Here is a 22,693-nt window from a genome sequence, read left to right on the forward strand (position 1 = left end):
ATCTAGGTGATCCATTTGGGTAAAGATGCAAATCGATGTTCGTTTAGTGCATTTTAATGCTACATCCAAATAGATCACCCAACTCCATTTGTGAAAACTCATATAAAATTTTCATCCAAGTGAAGGTGAGTCTTCACGGAGCATCTTCACAAAAAAACAATTTTTTTCGTCAAAACCACAAAAACATATTTTCCTGCTAAAACCGAAAAACGCAATTTCTCGCCAAAATCGTAAAAAATCATTTTTCCGCCAAAACCGTAAAATGAGATTTTCGACCAAAACAAAAAAAAACGCAAATTTCCGCAAAAATCGAAAAAATGGGATTTTCCGCCAAAACCGAAAAACACAATTTCCCGTTAAAATCGCAAAAACACAATTTCTCGCCAAAACTGGAAAAACGCAATTTTCCGTCAAAATCGAAAAACACAATTTCCCGTCAAAACCGGAAAACACAATTTCTCGCCAAAACCAGAAACCGCAATTTCCCGCCAAAATCAGAAAATGTGATTTCTCGCAAAAATCGGAAAACACAATTTTCCGCAAAAACTGGAAAAATGCGATTTTCCGCCAAAATCGCAAAAATGCAATTTCCCGCCAAGACTGGAAAAAATACAATTTCCCGCCAAAATCGAAAAAATGCAATTTTTCGCCAAAACTGGAAAACGCGATTTCCCGAAAAAACAAAATTTTCCGCCAAAACCGGAAAACGCGATTTCCTGCCAAAACCGGAAAACGCAATTTCTCGCAAAAATGCAATTTCCCGCTACCCGCTAGACCGGAAAAATGTTGATTTCCGCCAAAACCGAATATATAAGTCATTTGTTTATTAAATTCATCCAAATAGAAATAGAGATGCGTAAACGAACATAAGTTCATCTAGATGTTCCATCTGGATAGAGAAACGAACATAATCAAACTACATCCAGATGGATCATTTGGATGAATCACCTAGATGGATCATTTGGATGGTTCATTTGGATGGAGTTGACAGATGTACAAACGAACGAGGCCAGTTACTCCTTGCTTGATAAAGTCTTTGGTTTTCAATCCTGCTTTGGCAACTGCTTTCCGTGTGTACTTCTTCATATTGGGATTTAGATCCAACCCAAGTAAAGTTATATTCACATTACGAGCTATGTAACTATCTCATATTAGGACCTGTCCCAATGCAAATCTCCAGCACCTTTTCAGCTTTTGCCGTTCGTTTATCAAACCGCCTTAATCTTGAAATCACCAATCACAACTTTGAGACTTGTGAAAAATCAGTCAAAAGAAGGATGCAAAATCGAGCTCATAAACATACATACCTCTTTCCAATAAGATTGCCTCACTGAGTTTAAAATCGAAGGAGTTAAACCACCTAATATACCTCCGGCCTCTTCTGTGATGTTCACCTGGAGCATCCTGATGTACATACCAAGCTCTTAACAGTATCATATCTCTTCTGATACAAGAAGTCACTCAGATCAAGAAATAAACTTCCAGATGCAACCAACTTCTGCACAGTCAAGATCTTATGAAAGCTATTGGGATAAGGATGTCATTAGATTAGAGTTAAGTTACATACTTTGAGACATGTTAAGCCAAGAAGGAAACAACAACAAAAGAATAAACCACTATAAAGCTTATTATGTCACGTTTCACATTTAAAAGTCTTACATAATTGTAAGATAGAACAAATTGGCTGCGCTACCTAAAATGCATCTTTGAGTCAGTACTTTTGATCACAAAAGCACCGTAAAGAACAGACGGAATCAAGACGGTAGAAAGAGGAGGACGCTGAGAACTTCAAGGAAAGCAAGTATTATAGGTTTTAGAACGAACGTATACTAGCTTCAATTTTAATAGTGGTAACTGGTAACATCCCAAAGTTACTTTAGAAAGGTAAAGTCAAGAAGGAAACACCATTATTGTTTTGTTTTGCTCCTCCAAAGATCTCTGAATGTTTGTTCACGATCTGATGTTGTCTTTTGCTTCACCATCATCTTTGTTACTCTGTTTTGTTCTTACTCTCTGTTTTTGTCTTTGTGTTTTATCATCACACAAGCACACACTCACACGCTCTTTATTCTCTCGTTTATGTTTTTTTTCTGGTAGAGAGAAGAGAGTTTATCTTTGTACGTCTACATTTTCTCTTTCTCCAACTGTTTTTTTTTTTAAATTAGAATTGGATATATTTTACAACAACAACACACAAACTTGCACAACTTCTTCTAGTCTATGTTCCTAAGACACTAGACTATTCTTACAAGCAATGCTTATCATAGACATTAACGACTCTAACAACTCCTAACAACTATTTCCCAACAACTTAACTTGGTTAGCTTTTAACTAAACTAACACCAATTCTTGTTCTTCTTCTTATTGTGCAACTTGTGGTTACACAAACAAACTTTGTCGTTGACTTCTTGTTGTCCACGTTGGTTGCCTCTTCTTCTTCCTCCTTTTCTTGCGATCCAAGTTTCAGCTTCTTCTTCTTTGCAGCTACTCTTATTGGATCTTCTTCTTCTTCATTCTTCTTCTGTAGTACTTAATCAAATGTTCAATTTCAACAGCGTCCGCCATCGATGCCTCCACCATCCTGTAAGTTGGTACTGTCAACAGCTGATGAGCAAGATTGGTCACGGAGAGGTTCTTTGTTGTCAGTCTCAGTGTCTGATTTTCACCAGATGCATTGAATGGATTTTTAAAATGATATGTCAAATGGAATCAATCAAGAAAACAAGGTTATGAATTCATATCCAAAAATACATCACCTTTAGTGTTATCGCCTGAGGTTAAAGCCATTCCACTCGCTCTTGGTTGCTGATGCGTGGTTGGATGTTCTGTGAGCAGATATATATATTACTGTCAAACCGACAAGTAACAAGGAGAAACAAAAATGCTAATTTTCACTTTACCTGCAGTTTTAGGCAGAAGGCTTCTATGGAAACTTTTGCCTATTGTCCTTTCTGGGAGATCAAGTGCACCAAGAGACTGGAAGTTGAGTTTGGTTGGAAGAACCTCTGGCTTTACCGTCCTTTCAAACTGAAATCAGGTGATTGACACCGCTTTTCAATACAGTAGGGGAGCACCTTCAGACTTGAGCATCCACTAAGATCCAATGTCCTTAGAATAGTGGCATTCCCAATAGAAGCAGGAAGCTCCACCAGACTTGAACATCCACTAAGATCCAATGTCCTTAGACTAGTGGCATTCCCAATAGAAACAGGAAGCTCCGCCAAACTTGAGCAATTACTAAGAACCAATTCAAAAAGATTATTGACACTCCCAATAGAGGAGGGAAGCTTCTTCAGACTTGAGCATCCAGTAAAATTCAACATTTTACGGAAACCATTGGAATTTCCAATGGAACCAATGGACGAGGGAAGCTTGGTCGGACTTGAGCATCCACTAAGATCCAATATTCCTAGGCTATTAGCATCCACCAGACTTGAGCAGTTACTAAGAATCAATTCAATAAGATTATTGACACTCCCAACAGAGGATGGGAATTCTGCCGAGTGTGAGTATCCATTGAGAAGCGAGACCTTGGATTTAGTGTCGATTACAATAGGGGGGAGTATCTTCAGACTTGAGCATCCACTGAGATCTAACTCCTGGAAATTCTTGGCATTCCACATTAAGGGGCTCTGGACCAAACTAGAGAAACTCTGGAGATTAAAAGTGGTGAGACTAGTGATGTTCCATACACAAGAGGGGAGTTTCACCAAACTTGAGCACCCAGCGAAAAATATCTTGACATTATGAATATTCTCGATAGAGGAGGGTATCTCCACCAGATTATTGCAATACTCGATATTCAATATCAAGAGATTAGTTGCATTCCCAACTGAAAAGGGTAGTTCCATCAAACTTGTGCAATAACTGAGATCCAAACTCAAGAGATTAGTGGCAGTTGACAGATCAGGAAGCTCCTTCATGTCTGAGGAATGACTCAAATCCACCCACCTGAGATTTTGAAGAGGCTGCCCACACAAAGAGAAAGACATCATTCAAGGGAAATTGCAAATGCGGTTTAGTAGTGAAAAAACATTAACAATAATACGCTCAGACAACATGAGACCAAGCTTGAATAAAAGTTATAAAATAGATTTTATACTCAACAGAAAACGAAAATTTAGTTGAGAAATAGTTACTTACTTGAACTCCTTCCCACAGCTTATTTAGCTTGCTGTTACGCATGTTTAATTCGACGAGGAACTCTGTACTAAACCTAGAAGGCAAAGATGTGGCCGGAAAGTAATCCCAATGTAGTAATCTAAGTTTCAGTGATAGGTATTTCAGATTTTGTGGAGAGTGTAATTTGCTGTCACCATTATCATCAAATCTTGAGTAGAATCTTAAAAATTGGAGATTACACATTCTTTTGAAGGTTATATCGCTTATATTAAATTCTCTGTTGATCTCAGATAAGTCAAGATCCATGCCCACAACACTTTCACTACCCTGCAAAGGACAAAAGATGAAATAAGAGCAAAGATGGTTAGTCAAAATAATGAATTTAGTTTGCAGGGAACAAAACAACAAGGAATAATGTGAAAACTTAACTGTTTCATTAGCGAGAACTTCACAGATATCTTTAGCATCAACCAAAAATTGACGTTTTCCAGGCTCATACATAGATTGGCTAAGAACAATATCTCTACCTAGTTGTACTAGCAGACTATGCATTTTTACAAATCCATACTCGCGAGATATTAGAGATCTTTCAGCTAAGATGTGAAGCCCATGACTCAAGCTCAAGAATGTCCCTTCAAGATGATCTTCTAGTGTCTCAATGCTTTTAAGATTGAAAAAGCAAGCTATATAAAGAAATAATTCTTTATCTTTATCGCATAATGCGTCATAACTAAACCTTAAAATACTCTTAATATCATCAGGAAGCCTACTCCTTAACCTTGGTAGTGCATTGATCCACTCATGCTTGGACATTCCCCGGAAGTAGGAGCCCATTATACTTAATCCCAATGGGAGTTTCCCAGAAAGGTTTGTAACTTCCAGTGCAAGCTCCTCAAAACCATCTTCAGGGGAGTTTTGACCAAAAGCATATGTGCAGAAGATTTGAAGTGCCTCTTCATCAATTGGATAATCCACCTTGTAAATATGATCGATCCCATGTGCCTTTAAGAGATTTAGATCTTCCGTTGTAATGATAATTCGACTTCCACAACCAAACCATTCAGGTTTGTCTGCCATGGCGTTTAGTTGGACTAACCTATCCACATCATCAAGAACAATAAGCACTTTCTTGTTTTTCAATCTTTCTTGTGCCACTCCCAAGTGACCTATCTTCAACTCCTTGTGACTGAATGTCTTAGACAAAAGCTGTTCTTGTAACTGCAACATGTACTCATAATTTTCGAGGTAATTTCTAGTATAACCTCCTTTTAAACTTTCCATGAAAGCTGTATGGGTGAAGTTACTACAAAGATTTTCATATAAAGCCCTGGCGATGGTTGTCTTGCCAATTCCTGCAGGACCCCAAATCCCTACCATTCTCACTTCATCACATTCTAGGCTTAACAAGGACCTCATCTTTTCCATGTGAGCTCCAACCCCAACTAAGGAATCACAATAGTTCGATGGAACAGAATCATTCAACACGTTTGAGATGTCAGCCGCAATTTTTTCAATCATCTCCGCTTCACTACACCTAGCAACAGAGTCAGATAAAGAACGCATCCATTACACTGTCATGAAGGCTAAGCAGTTGCAAGAAAGTTAATGGAGATTAAGAGGGCTAACCAGTTGCTCGAATGCTCTCCAGCTATTGTGGCCACTTCCACCAAAGCTTCTCTCCATGTCCTAGTATCCTCCTCTTTTTTACCGTTACAGATATCTTGAAAGACTTTCCCGAACTCTCCGGATTGCTTCTTCACATCAGATGGATCGACTTCATAGAAAACGGGCATCACTGTTTGACCAAACTCTCTTCTGCACTTGGTAATCTCCACCAACTCGTTCAGGCACCATGTGGAAGACGCGTAGTTCTTTGAGAGCAAGACGATCGCAACTCTCGAGCCTCTGATAGCTTCTATGAGTTTGGGACCGATAGACTTGCTCCTCTCTATGTTATTATCGATGAACGTGTCGATCCCCCTTCTTTTGAACTCCTTGAGAACGTGACTAAGAATTTTTTTGCGAACATCTGCCCCGTGGAAGCTTGGAAAGACATCATGTATCCAGTTGCGAGGCAAAGGCGAAGGATAAAGAGCCATGAAAAAGATCCAACTCTCAAGTCAAGTCTTTCTTGTGTTAAAAAAACTTTATGTATAGTATAGATGAAAAGGGAGACTCCCTGCCAATCTTTGATGTAGTACCACAAGTTTTAAATTTTTAAATTTTTTTATAAAGTGGTTAAAAAGTTGACTTACATAGTTTTTCTTCCACCACCAACCCCGCAAAAAGGTTGAGGCTTGAGAGACTCCACTTCTGGGTAAGCTCACAAGGGCCCTTTAGTCTCTACTTGATCTATTACTGTAATCTTGGGCCTCTTGTCTAAGCAAGGTTGTTCAGATGAGTTAATTTACTTGATTTGTGTAAAGAATCAATCATTAAGAAGAAGTTTGATGGATCACTAAAAGCAAACCATTTGCAAATTGGCCTTGTGATGTTGTTTGTTTTGCTCCCCCAAGAGATCTCTATTTGATGTTATCTTTTGCGTCAGCATAGCTGCCTCCATCATCCTTCAAGTTGGTATTTTCAACAGCTGATGCGCAACATTGGTGATCATCTAGAGGTTCGTTGTCGTCAGCGTCTGATTTCAGACAAATGCATTGAATGACTTGAGTTGATATATGTCAAGAGTTCATTTATCTTTAAAAAATTAACGTCACCTGAAGATAAAGCCATTCGTCTTGCTCTTGGTTGCTGGTGCGGGGTTGGCTGTTGCGTGAACAGATAGATATTAATAACAAAGAGACAAGTGGAGAAAACAAAGAGAGCTTTCAACTTAACCTGTAGTTTTGGCCGGAGAGCTTCCAAATGCCCTTTTTGCTGATTAAAAATGGCAAATTCAAGCTATTAGCTTCTTCTTTTATTTTTTGCTGTGAATTGCTTACTTTAGGTGCTCTTATGTAAAAATCGCACACCACATAGAAAGAGACAGTAGCAGGAAAACAAAGAGAACACACATGGCCCTTGAATGAAACATGAATACATCTGAATCAGCTTTCTCTAATGTATCATGGTAGATAACAGTATTAAAACTAATACTTCTATGTATCAATGGTGAAAACTAAAGCTACCTTAGATAGATTTCAAAGGAATCTTCTTAGGCAACAATCCTCCATACTTTTTCTTCATCGCATATTCCAATCCCAACAATTGCTCAGGATCATACCTATTAAACTTTAGTGATGGACTCAAACTGAACAATCCAAGATTACCTCACACTATTATGACTCTCCATTTCATCTGAAACCTTGTTGATATCGTTTTTGTTCAGCTGGAGTATCATCATTCATCTAAACAACAAGTGATTCGAAATAAAGAGTCCACTGACGGAATCATATCTAAGAAATTGATGCAACTCTAAATCACACTTGGAAACTTCCATTAACAATCTCGACACACGAGCAGCCACGCATATGATCAAACAGATAAGAATTCAACAAGAACCGGAAATGAAAAGGTGGATGAGTAACGCCGGTTAACCGTAAGGATATTCCGACGAGAACAGAGTCGATCTGGTTTAGTAGTTGAGCTCCACGTTCGACGACGATGATGAATTGATGATGACCGCGACGATGCCTCAGCTTAACGCAGCAATTGATTCACTCTCAGGGGAAACGATTTGGGCTTTAATGGGCCTAATATTCCAATGAACTTCAAGATTCCATTACTCTGGACCACGTTCCAATCGTAGCTTTCGTCGCCACTATTCTATTTAGTTTTATTGATTGTGTGATTTGTCAAGTTGGGATACTATTCTTAATGAAGTAATAATTTTTATAAAGTTCAAATTTAATATGATATGAGAAGCAGATCATATTCCATTAATCTAACTTGAAAAGTGGTTGGAGTTGATTGGAAGGAGTTGTATCTATAGATTTTTTTGTCGTGGTTGTGAATAATTTTGATATAAGATTTTGGCTTTAGGTTTGAAAAGATTTAATAACTTACATATAAATTTCTGAAGCCATGGTTCAAAATAAAAAATTCTAAAGCCAAAAGTAAGTATTCTAGATCTATTGTTTTATACAACCAAAAATAAAGAAATATGAAAAAAAAATCTATACCTTTGAAAAATAAAGAAATATGAAAAAAAATCTATACCTTTGAAAAATATTTTATGCTTTAAAAATAATTTGGGGTGTAAAAAGATTCTACAGTATTTTTAGAGCACTTGCCAATCAACCCTCTGATAAGCTTTGAATCTAAACAATAAGGATATTAAAGATTCGAGATATTGATCTCTTCGTGATCAGCCTATGTTTGTGAGCAGTCTAACAATCTTTTGTAGAAATGGTTCACTTTTAGTGTGTTCTTTCTTTTCTTTTCTTTTTGTCAACTTTAAGAGTCTTGGTGTTTTGGTTTTTGTAAATGTATTTTGGTACATCAAAACCGGTCAAAGCTGAAATCAGCCAAAAGGACCCACAATTTTATGATATGTGCCTTTCTATCCATTATGGTTTGAGTCTGCGCAGACTGAATCAAAGTGTGCGGTTTAAAGTACGATGATGACAAGTTACATTCGTTGTCTAAAATAAACGACAAAGATAAGTACGAACCAAATGCAATGCATCTGGCGCAGGTTCATCCACACGTCATCGACTTTTGTCGTTCCTAGCTAACGTAATCTTAATCTCTCTTTATATCCTTTTCAATCATCAAATAATACAAAATAGTTTTTGTTTATTAGTTAATATAATGTTAGTGATCAAAAAAAGTTAGTATAATGTAAAAAAACTCCATGACTCCGCCTATCATACGCTGAAACAGCTTCATTTTATAATTAAACATGTTTTCATTTCACATTCATATGGGTCTTTTTTACAATTTTCATGTACCAAATTAACTTTCCAAGATCTCTTTTCACCACTAAAACTGGAACATACTAGCCTGACGATGATGGTTCAAGATCTCGTCTTGGTTAACCTGTAGATCACCAAACCATCCAGACTCGTTCATGCCGTTCGAATCAAAATGTTGAAGATCGAACGGTGTTAAAATGTGAGAGATGGGTCCCATGTAATCCATTTCTAGCAAATGAGCAAGCGAACACGTTCTTGGAAGTTTTGTCGACGTCATCATCATTATCTCTTCCTCATTTCTTCTATCTGCTTCGTTTGTAACAGCTGCTAACGTCTCATCGATTTGCACATCATCCATGAAACCCTCTTTTTCATCTAGAAGCTTCCCTGCTCCTCTCTTCTTGTATATCCTACATAGTACCCATTCATCTAACTGCAGAAAAGAACATAACATTATTCACAAACAGTTAATAAAATGAACACATAAGTTGTTGTTGTGTTCCGTTCTCTCTCCTTACCCTCATTGAACCCTTAAGTTTGGTTGATGCTTTACGTGAATCGTGGAGACGGTACTCGTGCATGATCCAGTCAGTTTTGATCCCTTTGGGAGGTCGGCCTTTGTAGAAAACGAGAGCTTTCTTGACACCCACGTTACTCGAACCACTGTGAATTGCTTTGTCTGTACCGGTTGCTTTCCAATAACCCGAAACAGCGGCCCGGTTTGGCCGGACTCCGTTCGGATACTTTCGCTCTCTCGGGCTGAAGAAATACCATTCGTTTTCTCCAAACTCTGTTAAATCTATAAGCAAGAAAAGAGTTAACATCAAAGCCAAAGCCAGAAATCTACAACTGAGAATATAGAATAACCGGGTCGAACCGGGTAATTGCCATGGGTCGAACTTGTAGATATCTACTTCTGGGATGATGGAGACAGGGCATGGCTTGGACATGGTCTGGTTTCGGAGATAGTGAACGATGAGCTCTTCATCGGTAGGATGAAATCTGAATCCTGGAGGGAGTGTAGTACAATTGGAGTTTATTTCCATGATCTTAGGACAACTAGAAGAATCTAATGAAACAGGAATTTTTTTTTTTTGAGTTTGATTTTTTCAACGTTTATGAAATGATAGAAAGGCGAGAAGGTTGGGTTTATATGCTTGAGCTTTATGTCTTTTAGTGTGCGTCACTTCTTTCTTATTGGTTGGTACAATGCCATTTAAATATAACTAATCTTTTCCTTGGAATGTCCTATCCATTATCTCTAGTCGCCTATTGCTTTTCTTCCATATAATATTGGGATTATATAAAAAATTGAAATGGTCATCGAGAGCAGTCACGGCTAAACAGCTTAAAAAGGAATTTGAGTTAAATAATGTTTTGTTTCATGATATCATGTGATCTACAAATTAAACTAAAGAATAAGTTGACCCTAAATAATTATGTTATATGGTAATGAATTCAGCATTTACTTCTATGGAGCATTTTTTGTAAAGGGTCTTCTTCGTAGAAAAGAGAGATATGAGTTATGTCATACAATTGAGTCTGCTTGACCACTGATTTGTTTGGTTGCATTGTATGGGCTCTAGTATAAGTATTTAGGCGAATCTCCACTTCAAGCAGAAGTATATTCCTTTCTTCTATTTCTCCAAATATTGGTTCTTCATTCATCTTCATTGCTTTCATATCCTATTTTTGTCTACCCTATCCATATTATATAAGCCAGCAATCAAAAGTCATGTACAACGTTATTATTATGTGCACTACATAGTTTATGTGATGACAAAAGATACATCAACACCCAACTTTATGGAGGGGGGGGGGGGGGGGGGGGGGGGGGGGTGGGGTGGTGTTTACAGGGCTTCCATATTGCACTGCATGCATACTACATACATACTTTTTAGTATTTGTTTTTACTTTCGTTTCTTGTAAATTATTTTTATTCCCTCTAGTTCTGCAAAATTAGTTAATATACTTTTTGTTTGAAAAAAATCAAGATCTAAATCATATTTTAAAGCTATCATATTATTGAATTTATATCAAAAAGTAGATGGGTTATCCTTTTTGTTGTTGATTAAAAAGTCGAAGGGTAAACATATCTTATCCCGTTCAATCTTGTATAATGTGACTGCTGAAAAACAAGTGATTTAAAAAAAATTCTAGATAGTTAATTATAATTAAATATTATTTATTTTTCAGGAACAAAACTGATAATTATATGAATCCAATTCCAAAGATGAAGTACTAGAGAATTTGTTAGACACCAAAAAGAAAGAACAAAAGAGTGTGACCTTTCTTTGTCATATTTTGGAAAATAAGCGTGGCACAGAATAAGGCTTGGAGGTCCACTTTGTCTGTCCTTGATGACGTGTCGTTCAAAGTCATTTACGATAAGGATTCTGGAGGGCATACACACAAGCGCCACGGTGGATTTATGATAAAAACATTAATTAGATGTCACTAATTACTCTCTGCTCTTATCTAAAAGTGTTATTACCACTCCTTAATTGGACGATTAAATGTTTGTTTATTACATTTGTCAAGAACTACATACGCTGGCTTCAGATTCAACACACGTTTCCTGAATCTGATTATTTGATTACTTAAAGATGGTAATGAACATTCCAGCCTAAAGTAAGAAGGAAGGGGGACAATCAAAATTATGACGATGGTTACCAAGATCGTGTTATAAATAATTGGAGACTTGGAGTAACGAAAATCATGTTATGAGTTCTAAACAAAAAAACAATAGACGATGCTTTTTAGGCTGAAGATACAAATCACACAACTTCAAAATATAAAGACATATGTTATGAATCATAACTTGTGATGATGAGGATAGTATATTCTGATGAGGCCAAGAAAAAAAATTCATGTAGAAAAAAAAATTCATGTAGTGGCGAATTTATACTAATCTCCCTCGTCGCTGTCTGTAGCTCATTCTTTGTTCTTGGATTATCTCCTGACTTTAATGCTTATGGAGCCATCTTTGTTGATTTAGGGTTCTCGGTAGTGTTTGCTAATTAACGTTATTATTATATGCAACACAACAATTGTTATCTCGATTCTTGAAGATATTGCGGGCGCACGAGCGTTGGTGAGAGCAAATGATCTGATCAAAGGGCAGACTCAGGTTGGTTTGTTGATATTTCTAGGGTCAACGATAGGTTGACGTTTGTGGAAGGCTTGTTTGAGCACAGACTAAAAATTTTGAGTTATGGATTGGAGATGGGTCTTCTAGGGTATGCCATACCCGGTATGGGAAGGTCCACTTCTTGTGGTGATGTATTCATTTGTGGTGTTTGTTGATACAATGATGAATGCTGTCTTCTATTTTAGCTGCATATCTTATAGTATGGAGGCCGTGGAACTCGGCCCATTATGGAAACTGTGTCTCAAGATTTTTCTCTTCTCTAAGAATGTCTTTTAGTTTCGTTTTTAAGTTCTGTTAAAAATTACGATCTCTTTGGCTGCCCATCCTTGGGAGATGTTAACAAATTAATCATATTTGATTCGCTCAGGCTCAAAATCATAGCTTTCATGTTGTATCCATGTAAAGGGACTGAAGTTTGATTGTCCTCCTAAAGAGTCATAAGAATAACGTAATTTTTTGCAGATGTATGTACCTCTTCTAATAGTTATATGTAATCATAACACATTGTGGGTCATACAAGTGGGGAGAGAGAGAGATTCAAGCCATTAATTTATCATAATCTTTGTACACAAATTGCTGCGTATATTAGATGATTGCGGGAATCAGAGCAACGATCCATTTGCTCCTCCTCATTCTTCTTGACATGGCCGTCAACACCACCTTGCTCTTGTCAGTGGTCTCATCCAAGTTAGGCTCATACACATGGATTCAGTGAATAGTCTTAACCTCTATAGTTTATAGTACTATAGTGGGTATATCTGAGCGATCCAGGAATGTATATGGAACTAATTCTCGGTGTGTTGCGGCTCCTTAAGTGTTAACAAAGAGAGACAAGGAAGATCAAAACGATCCAAGAATGGCTCAGTTTTACAATAACTTGGTCAGTATACCAATATATCTAGCCTCATTAGTCCTCTTTTCTCTTCCACTTCAACTGAGGTTTGATTTCTTCTATACAAGCTTTTATTTGTACACACATGTGCGCATATATACTTCACTTAGCACCTCAAAACATTAGAGACATATAGAAAATCGATATCATAAACGAGCTGTATATTCTTGTGTTCAGCATTAAGAGAAGGGGGGGGGGGGGGGGGGGGGGGGGGGGGGGGGAGGTAATCAACATGTTTAATATTGTATTGACTAATAACAGTACTAACATTACACTCTGTTTCTAAACCTAGTAATCACGACGTAAAACAAGCAATAATTATGCTTTCACTTTATACAAAACGATGATTACTTGTGTCCTAATCATGTCTCTTAGCAGGTTAATACTAAAACTAAAACAAGAGTGGTAATTTGTTTTCTTTGGCAAACATAATTTGGATGGGAATTGACTCAAGGGTTAAACCCTAAATAATTTTATCTTATCTGAGAAATATAAAACATATATAAAGAAAATAGTTGCAAAGATAATTTGTATTCATAGAAATAGGTCTCCAGAGATAATCTGATTATGTAACGTTACACCATCTTTATCGGCTCTTGTCCAAATCAAATATTGGTAAATGGAATGACGGGTCATCTGATATTGGTTAGAGCGATTGGACCTTGATCTTTGAGTTTTAATATTAATTTTAATTTTGGTAATTAGTTCTATTTTTTTTGTCCTGAACTGTACCAGAGGAGGCGTCTAACAGTGGAATTATGATTTTCGATAAAAACACCAAAGAAAATAGAAGAACAACATTTGTAATTTTAAGTTGAGTATTTTTAATTGATTAGTTATAGGTTTAGGGTCACGTTAAACATATTTTCCCCGTCGACATCACAACATTCCCATAATTCTATTTTATCTATTAAAAAATAAAATTTAGGTGCAGTTATTTAGTACTCCTTTTGAGATAATAGACAACAAAATGCGCTGACAAAAAAAAAAAGACAACAAAAGGCTTTGAGATAACAAATATTTTGACTGGTAAACCTGTTTAGAGTAAAACAGTTCACACTAGAGAGAGAAAGCAGATCTAAGTTTGGGTCCGGCGAGCGGCCGGCGCGTGAGCGTGCGTGCTGTCGCCGGAGCCCCTAGAGTAACTTCAAAGATGTTGGTCGTGCGTCTTTTCTTCGTCACCTCAGTCTTCCGCCTTGTCTGAGCTCTGGTTCAGGTCTCCTATGCGGCGGCTCTGACTTTGGAGTCAAGACGCGGTCGAGTGAAGGGTCGGTGGGGAGAAGCTTAGGGTTTTTTAGTCAGTGGATGTTTCGTTTTCCGGGAGATGGAGGCTCCTTCAGCTCCGTCGCCGCCGGTTCTTGTCTCCGGGAGGGGAGGCTTTTGCAGCTCCGCCGTCGTCGGCTCTGTTCTCCGGGGGGTGAAGGTTTCCTCAACCTTGCGTCGCCGGTTTGTTGTTCCAGTCCTTTGGTTCGGTTTTTGATTTCGTTGGTTGTGTGTGGGTGTCTCTTGGTTCGTGATTTCAAGTGATTCATGGCTTTGTGCTGTCGGATAAGCTCTCGATCGAATCGATGATGCTCTCCGAAGCGAGAACAAAGCGTGAAAGAGAAGAGGTGGTCTCGATGGAGGCTTTGCGGTTTGTCCGAGCTCCTGGCCTCCGGTGGTGTATCTCCGGCGACTTCTCGAGATGGTGAAGGTCAGGTTGATGCTGAAGTGACGCGTGCCGCACTGATGGGGCGTTATCCTTACACGTGTCGAGCGTCCCTGAGCCGTGGGCCGTCTGAAGTCGCTCGGGTTTGTTTGCTGGGCTGTAGGCCCGTCAGCGTGTATGTTTCCCCACGTATTTTATGGGTTCTTGTTGGCTTTTGGTTAGGCTTAGGGCTGTGTAATTGGGCTAAAACCCTTTCTTTAGTTTTAATAAAAATAAACTTGACGGAAAAAAAAAAGAGTAAAACAGTTCACACTATTATAAATCAGCATCGTATTTTTCATCAAGTGTTTTAATTATATTAGCAAAAAATCTTCATATAAAAAAGTGAAAATATACCGCAGATAAAATAAATTTATATAATTTTTACTTTTTATTCTATTTTTAGTTTCTTTAGTTTAGCAAACAACCCCGAATAAATAAATCATCGGATTAACGGCCTTGATTACAAAATAGTTTATTTTATTTCTTAGTCACTTACCAGATAGTTTTATACAAAACTTAAAGCCAAAAGTATATAATAATAATTAATTAATTGATTAGAGGTAGCTATTTGGATTAGAAGTGGAGTAAATTTAGGCCAAAACAATGGGTTTGTAGGGAACTTTTAGCTTTGACCAAATCTCTTTGGTCCCAGTCATAATCTTTAGTGTTCCATTACACAAAAGAAACTCTTTGAATCTGACCATATATACTAAAAAGTTTCCATCTAAAATCCATCGAGTCTAGATTTCTCTTTAAGCGTTACTTCATTATTACGGCACCAACAAAAATTGATACAGATATCATTCAAAACATAAATATCGATATTGAAATGATGTTTTAATACCACTGTTTATCGTTAGGTCTTTGAAGATAAACAATTATTCAAGGAGATAAAATTAGTGGGACCTATATAATTGTGGGATGGGTTTTGGTCACCATCAAAATTAAAAAAAAAGCCAAAGGCACTTGAAACTAGTTGCTTTCATGTAATAATACTATTTGCATAGTTGAGAAAATAAAATATGAATAGTAAGATTCATTAATCTAACTTCTGATAGTGTTTCCATTTTTTTTTTCTTAAAAGATGGTCGATTAATTTTTGTTGCGACAATGTGTTATTGTTATCTGGCTATAATTTTGCATGGACCTCGAAAAACATGTAAATTGTTTTTATATAAAAACATTTTCGGAAAATATGTGTATTGTGTATTGGTGAAAGAGTCCAAAGTGTCTATATTATTAATGAAGTACTGTACCAAGAAAATAGTACCAAGAATAAATAATTAAATAGAATGGTCCCCATAACTCGATTTTAATGAGTGTATTGGTCAATTTTCGTAGTAAAAAAACATGTGTGCAACTTTGGGTTTACGAAACTATAGGCCTATCTAATCATTTACCCGTTGGAAAACCATATCACTTTCTAATATAATCGGTAGATTTATACCAAACAACTTTTTTTTAAAACCGAAAGAAGAGTAAGGAATTCGATTACGAGCTTTGACTGGAACAAAATAACTCAAATCAACTTAACTCTTAACTAGTTTTGCTCGTCCCATATATCCCGGCACGTTCCGCTAGCTCAGATTCAGAATCTTTGAAAATCTAAAGCTGTTCTTAGCAATCAACGAGAATCATAAGAAGGAGAGATTCAACCATTCTCAAAATTTCTCAAATCAACCAAACAACTTTGTTTATTTTTTCTTTTCAAATTCGTTACATATAAATTATGTTTTTGAGTGAGACTGATATACAGTATACTATACCTCAATCAATAACTCTGACCTGTGTGTGTATACAAAATCGTTATCAAACAGTGTTCTATTACTACCAAAACTACTTCGTGTTTTTTGGTCATACAATTCAAACACATACTAGTATGTTTATAGATTTAGTTAAGATTTTAGTTGCAACCAAAAATTCCTAACTTAAAAAAAAAAAGACTTTTCTGTTGGCTCTTTTCATAATTTTTTTTGTTTAAGAACAATTTGAGCGTATTTCTGACATCATAAATAGAAACATTTTTTTAATGAGACAGGGCAGAAAAAGATAACAGAGGAAGACACTTTGACCTTTCCCTGAACAAAAACCAGACACACCCTTTCTGTCTATCTGATAATAAAAGAGTACCACACCTTCTCTTCCCTCTCTCTCTCTCTCTTTTGCTTTTCCTCAAAGGTCTCTCTCTCTCTCTCTTCAGTTTTCTTCATCGATGGAAGAAAAAACCAAGAATCATCACACTAACAAACACATCCGCAACTTCAAATCAAGAACTCCTCTTCTCCACAAGCCTCCTCCTCCTTTTCACCATGTTCACACAAACCCTCTTCTTTTTCCTTCCTCTTCTCCCCACCAAAGTCTCAACCTGTTATCCACCAGTATCCATTCTAGCCACTACTACTACTACTACTGCTTCTACTCTCAGTTCCACAACACTCTTCTTCCTCCTCCTCCTCCTCTCCCTTTTCATCCTTCTCCTCCATTACTTCCTCTTCCTCCTCCTGACCAAAGATTCTTCAACTCAATCTCCAAACCGCTCTCTCTTCCTCCAGGTGACCACACCATCATTCTCTCTTTTTAGCTACTTTCTTGCATGTTTGTAGGTTCTTTTGTCTGAAGGGTTTTCTCCAAGAACTATGTTCTCCAGATTATTATTATTTTATATTTTCTTATTGGACGAGGTTTTCAAGGCTAACTCCGTTTCCCCACACTATAATACCTAAATGTCAATATGGTCCTCCTCCTCTCTTTGTACTACAATAATAATAATCACTTTTTTTCTTGAATGTTCTTTTGTGTGTTAATGTCTGAAAACTTTTACATAGAAAGAAACACTCTGTCTGCTTATAAATACTGTACTAATTTAGTTGCACTTTTTTTTGTTGAAATAAACCAAAATTAAAGTCTTATTTGACTTTGACTCACCTTCTTCACCATATCTGTAATAAACAGTTGTGGAGAGAAAGCAGAAGAAGCAAGTTTTTGAACATAAAGACAACATTAGAAACATCAAAGTGATCAGTGGGTCAACAGAAGCAGCATTAGTGGTTGCTAAAAGACCCGACTCTGGTGGTCAAGAAGGCTCTGTCATCTACCTTCTCGCCAACCATTTTCTTGTCAAGTTTGATCCTTCACAGAAGATTTACCATTACAACGTTGACATCACCCCACACCCTTCAAAAGAAATCGCTCGGCTGATCAAACAGAAGCTCGTGGAGACAGAAGGGAAAGCTAGCTTCTCAGGTTCCGTTCCAGCTTTCGATGGTAGGCAAAACGTTTACAGCCCTGTAGAGTTTCAAGAAGATAAGCTCGAGTTCTTTGTTAACCTCCCTATCCAAACCTGCAAGACTTTGATGAAGTGTGGTGGTGACTTGCGTGAGAAGCAACCTGAGAAGAAGGTTGATAAACTGTTTAGGGTTAGCATGAGGCTTGTCTCCAAGTTTGATGGAAAGAAACAAAGGAAAGAAGGTGAAAGCTGGGCTCCTCTGCCTCAAGAATACATCCATGCTCTTGATGTGATCTTGAGAGAGAATCCAACTGAGAAATGTACATCTATTGGAAGATCTTTTTACTCTAGCTCCATGGGTGGGTCCAAGGAGATTGGAGGAGGATCCGTTGGACTCAGAGGCTTTTTCCAGAGCCTTAGACAGACTCAGCAAGGTTTAGCCCTAAACATAGACCTCTCAATAGCAGCATTCCATGAAAGCATTGGGGTAATAGCTTACTTGCAGAAGAAGCTAGAGTTTCTCAAGGATCTCTCTAGGAACAAAGGCAGAGAGCTTAGCTTGGAAGAAAGGAGAGAAGTGGAGAAAGCACTTAAGAACATAAGAGTCTTTGTTTGCCATAGGGAAACTGTTCAAAGGTACCGCGTTTTCGGATTAACAGAAGAGATCACTGAGAGCTTATGGTTTCAGGATAGAGATGGGAAGCAGTTGAGGGTTATGAGTTACTTCAAAGATCATTATGGTTATGAGATTCAGTTCAAGAACTTGCCGTGTCTTCAGATTAGTAGGACAAGACCTTGTTACCTTCCTATGGAGCTTTGTGTGATATGTGAAGGACAGAAGTTTCTTGGGAAGCTTTCAGATGATCAAACTGCAAAGATTATGCAAATGGGTTGTCAAAGACCTAATCAAAGGAAAGACACTATTGATAAAGTCATGTCAGGACCTGTCGGTCCATCAAGGTAAACTCAATGGTTCTTTGTGCCCTAAACATCAGTAAGGGTTTTAATCTTTTGCTTGTTATGTTTAACAGTGGGAAACAAACGAGAGAGTTCAACTTGGAGGTCTCTAGAGAGATGACATTGCTGAAAGGAAGAGTGCTCCAACCTCCAAAGCTGAAACTAGAAAGACCAAGGAGCCTTGTAGTTAAAGGAACTCGATGGGCTTTGATGAGTATTGGAGGCAGCTCTGATCAGAAATCTACCGTTCCAAAGTTCATACACGAGCTTACTCAAAAATGTGAGCATTTAGGAGTCTTCTTAAGCAAGAACACAACGAGCACAACCTTCTTTGAACCGTCGCACATACTCAACAACGTTTCTCTTCTCGAGTTGAAGCTGAAGGAGATTCAAAGAGCAGCATCAAGCAATCTCCAGCTGATAATCTGTGTAATGGAGAGGAAACACAAAGGGTATGGAGATTTAAAAAGGATAGCAGAGACAAAGATTGGAGTTGTGACGCAGTGCTGCTTATACCCTAACATCACTAAGCTTAACTCTCAGTTTGTTTCAAACTTGGCTCTCAAGATAAACGCCAAGATCGGTGGAACCATGTCCGAGCTCTACAACTCAATACCTTCTCACATCCCTAGATTGTTTAGGCTCGACGAGCCTGTGATCTTCATGGGAGCTGATGTAACGCATCCACATCCGTTTGATGATTGCAGCCCTTCTGTTGCAGCTGTGGTCGGAAGCATAAACTGGCCGGAAGCTAACCGATACGTCTCGAGAATGCGGTCTCAGACTCATAGGCAAGAGATCATTCAAGATCTTGACGTGATGGTCAAGGAACTTCTTGAAGATTTCCACAAAGCCCTAAAGAAGCTTCCGAACCGGATCATATTTTTCAGAGACGGTGTGAGCGAGACACAGTTCAAGAAAGTCCTCCAAGAAGAGCTACAAGCCATCAAAGCCGCATGTTCTAACTTCGACCATTACAATCCGACCATCACTTTCGCCGTGGTACAGAAGAGACACCACACGAGGCTGTTCCGGCGCGATCCTGTCTGCCACCACGAGAACATACCTCCAGGAACGGTGGTTGATACGGTGATAACTCATCCGAAAGAGTTTGATTTCTATCTCTGTAGCCACTTGGGAGTGAAGGGCACGAGCAGGCCAACGCATTACCACATCCTTTGGGACGAAAACGAGTTTACTTCGGATGAGTTACAGAGACTTGTTTATAACTTGTGTTACACTTTCGTGAGGTGCACGAAACCTGTTTCTATCGTGCCACCGGCTTATTACGCTCACCTTGCAGCGTACAGAGGAAGGCTATACATCGAGAGATCATCTGAATTAACTAATGGAGGGTCCATGAATCCATCTTGTGTCTCTAGAGTGGGTCCTCCTAAGACGATTCCATTGCCTAAACTAAGTGATAATGTTAAGAATCTCATGTTTTACTGTTGATTTATTATAAAATGCTATCGGTTACGTTTCAGTTCGTCACATGTTAGTATGTTACCAATTATTGAACTTCAAAAAGCACAAACAGCGAGTTCTACTTTTTTTTTACGTAACTCATTCCTAAAAAGAACAAAATAAATTTAAAGTTCTTTTTGCTGTTTTTATTTGTTTGCATGCTTCTTGACGTTGATCATTTAAGTTTTTACAATTACAACCAAAATAACTTTATGAATGTCAGCTTTTGTTTTTTTGGAACGTTTCAATAATATCGAAATGAGGAAAATATCATCAACACCAAGACTTCAACCATAATTTAATCACATTCAGTATCAAATCAAGACCAAAAATTCAACCAAGCACTCGGAAAACTATAAGAATTGCAATCTGTAGGGACTCGAGTCAAAGACCAAATTATCGTCTTTTTCATTTAAGTTCAAAGTGTCATGATTCAAGAGAAACAATTATTTTTTTTTGGAATTAAAACTGAAAATACCAAAATTAAATGCTCTGAAATAAATAAAGGTTTGGGAGTGTGGAAAGGTGAAAGTCCCAAAAAGAAAAGAGAGAAAGGACAAAAGAGTAAGAGGTGAAAATGAATAGTTTGCAAGTTGGATGAAAGTGAAGTTAATGAATGGGCAGAGAGTAGCAGCAGCAGAAGAAGCTATAACAAAAAAAGGATACTATTAATTTTCCAAACAGTAACAGCAGAAAGGACCAAAGACAGAACACATGATTTTTATAACAATGAAAAAAATGAAGAGTGTGAGAACAAAAAGAGGAATAAAAGAGTCTGTGTTTATGAGTTGTCACAAAATATGTAAAGGGTAAAGAAATAAAGAATATGAAAATAATCAACTATAAACATCTTTTTGGTTTTCTTTGCATCCTTTCCAGTTCTCGGGAACTTAATATTTTCAGAGAAGTGAGAGAACTAGTACCAACCAATCTGTCTCAGTTTTCTCTTTTTAATTATATGGTGTTATATTTTTTGTTGCTTATCAAAAAAGAAGAAGATGTTATAAGATAATAAGAACAAATTAGGCATTGGATGGTCCTCGCTGTGTAAAATTATACATTCAAATTAACTATCAAGTTCAAAAAGGCAGAACATGGGACCATTACTCCAATAAAAGTTACTTTCAACTATTTTGGCTTAAGTTTTTCTTTTGGGATAAAGTTAACAAAAATCATATTTTACCAAACTGCAACACACATCTTGAATAAACTGCCTGTATTGTCAAATCCTTGTTCTTGTCTATGCTGCTATGCAGGTTAGTTATAAACAAAAATGTCCCTCTATGTTAACCACTATGTATGCATTTGAACTGTTAAAAACCAATGCTATACAGATGGAAAAGAATATACGGTAGGTAGATTGTAACTAGTCAATACTGTTAGAATGTTATAAGTGGATCATATTTTACACTTGATTTTATTATAACAGTAAATTTGTAATTTTAATACATCTCAAACTCTCAGTTGAATAAACTCCATTAATATTTGACTTCACATGATTGATTAGAACATATATTATGAAATCCGATGTTACTGAAAATATTTTTAATTGCGAATTTAAAATATTTTCTATTGGTTGACAAAAAATCTCAATCTCATGGTTTTAACTGAGATTTCTGGAGTAATTTAACAAAAAAATATTTAAATTCTATAATTTATCTAAAATTATTTAAAAGTTTATTAAAATCAAAATACTTTTTTCCTTGCTTAAAATATCAAATAACTTCAAACCCCTATATTGAGTATACCCCCCTTAAAGATTTATCATTTGAAAAGTTCATATCCTTCTCTATTGTCAAATTATGAAAAATTCTTAAACAATAGACAGTCTAGACTACACGAACTATTCTTAAACTTTTGTTTCTGAGATTCATGAATACCAGTAAATACGAAAGAAAAAAATGGAGCCAACATAATCGATAGGTAGTTTTTGTGGCCAGAGATAGAATCATGGCGTGTCGTCTGTATATAAAATATCCCATCAAACTACATGATCCAATCCCATCATGGTCGACTTCACAGTCACACTATGATCCAGTAGTTCACATTTGACATTACTGTTTCCTAAAACTCTGGTGCTACATTTATGCTGCTAGCTAGGTTCACACCTGTTAGTCCAGACTGTCTTCCTTTTAAGTTTCAGTCTTCTATGAAATATAAATGTTGATTTGCTGGGTTGAGTGAGCCCAGCGTTCCACTCGGGTTCATAGTGTTGGTTCGATGGGTCATTGGGCCAATATGCTCAGCAGATTATACCCTTTTCACTTCTAGATCCCCATGCTTAGGGCCGACACTAGTTTCAAGTTTTTGTCATATGTTTTGTGTATTGATC

The 22,693-nt window shown here is 37.2% G+C and overlaps 3 protein-coding genes across 10 annotated transcripts; 1 reads left to right on the forward strand and 2 right to left on the reverse strand.

Annotated features, from left to right (window-relative positions):
• Window positions 1-2,128: 2,128 nt before the first annotated feature.
• LOC106353828 (disease resistance protein TAO1) lies at window positions 2,129-7,781 on the reverse strand. Of its 7 annotated transcripts, none has more exons than XM_048735891.1 (11): window positions 7,251-7,769; window positions 7,095-7,142; window positions 6,961-6,999; window positions 6,840-6,888; window positions 6,593-6,760; window positions 5,749-6,501; window positions 4,552-5,656; window positions 4,144-4,449; window positions 2,901-3,968; window positions 2,757-2,825; window positions 2,129-2,655 (listed from the first exon to the last, which is right to left on the reverse strand). In XM_048735891.1, the coding sequence occupies exons 6-9, from the start codon at window positions 6,219-6,221 to the stop codon at window positions 3,012-3,014; spliced, it is 2,841 nt and encodes a 946-aa protein (XP_048591848.1). In that variant the 5' UTR covers window positions 6,222-6,501; window positions 6,593-6,760; window positions 6,840-6,888; window positions 6,961-6,999; window positions 7,095-7,142; window positions 7,251-7,769; the 3' UTR covers window positions 2,129-2,655; window positions 2,757-2,825; window positions 2,901-3,011. The 7 variants fall into 7 exon arrangements, with proteins under 7 accessions (XP_048591848.1, XP_048591849.1, XP_048591846.1 ...); XM_048735892.1 differs by lacking the exon at window positions 7,095-7,142 and having other exon boundaries at window positions 7,251-7,302; window positions 7,392-7,768; XM_048735889.1 differs by having other exon boundaries at window positions 6,961-7,142; window positions 7,251-7,781.
• A 1,152-nt stretch (window positions 7,782-8,933) lies between these two features.
• LOC106353830 (NAC transcription factor 29) lies at window positions 8,934-10,163 on the reverse strand. 2 transcript variants are annotated; one of them, XM_013793637.3, is made up of 3 exons: window positions 9,856-10,163; window positions 9,497-9,777; window positions 8,934-9,411 (listed from the first exon to the last, which is right to left on the reverse strand). In XM_013793637.3, exons 1-3 carry the CDS (start codon window positions 10,022-10,024, stop codon window positions 9,046-9,048), a joined length of 816 nt encoding a protein of 271 aa, XP_013649091.2. In that variant the 5' UTR covers window positions 10,025-10,163; the 3' UTR covers window positions 8,934-9,045. The 2 variants fall into 2 exon arrangements, with proteins under 2 accessions (XP_013649091.2, XP_013649092.2); XM_013793638.3 differs by having other exon boundaries at window positions 9,497-9,768; window positions 9,856-10,112.
• Window positions 10,164-16,637: 6,474 nt separating this feature from the next.
• On the forward strand, window positions 16,638-20,380 carry LOC106353831 (protein argonaute 7). Its single transcript, XM_013793639.3, has 3 exons — window positions 16,638-17,263; window positions 17,664-18,897; window positions 18,969-20,380. Exons 1-3 carry the CDS (start codon window positions 16,924-16,926, stop codon window positions 20,347-20,349), a joined length of 2,955 nt encoding a protein of 984 aa, XP_013649093.2. The 5' UTR covers window positions 16,638-16,923; the 3' UTR covers window positions 20,350-20,380.
• The last annotated feature ends 2,313 nt before the right edge of the window (window positions 20,381-22,693 follow it).

This window comes from Brassica napus, chromosome A7 (genome assembly GCF_020379485.1).
Source record: "Brassica napus cultivar Da-Ae chromosome A7, Da-Ae, whole genome shotgun sequence".
NCBI lineage: Eukaryota > Viridiplantae > Streptophyta > Magnoliopsida > Brassicales > Brassicaceae > Brassica > Brassica napus.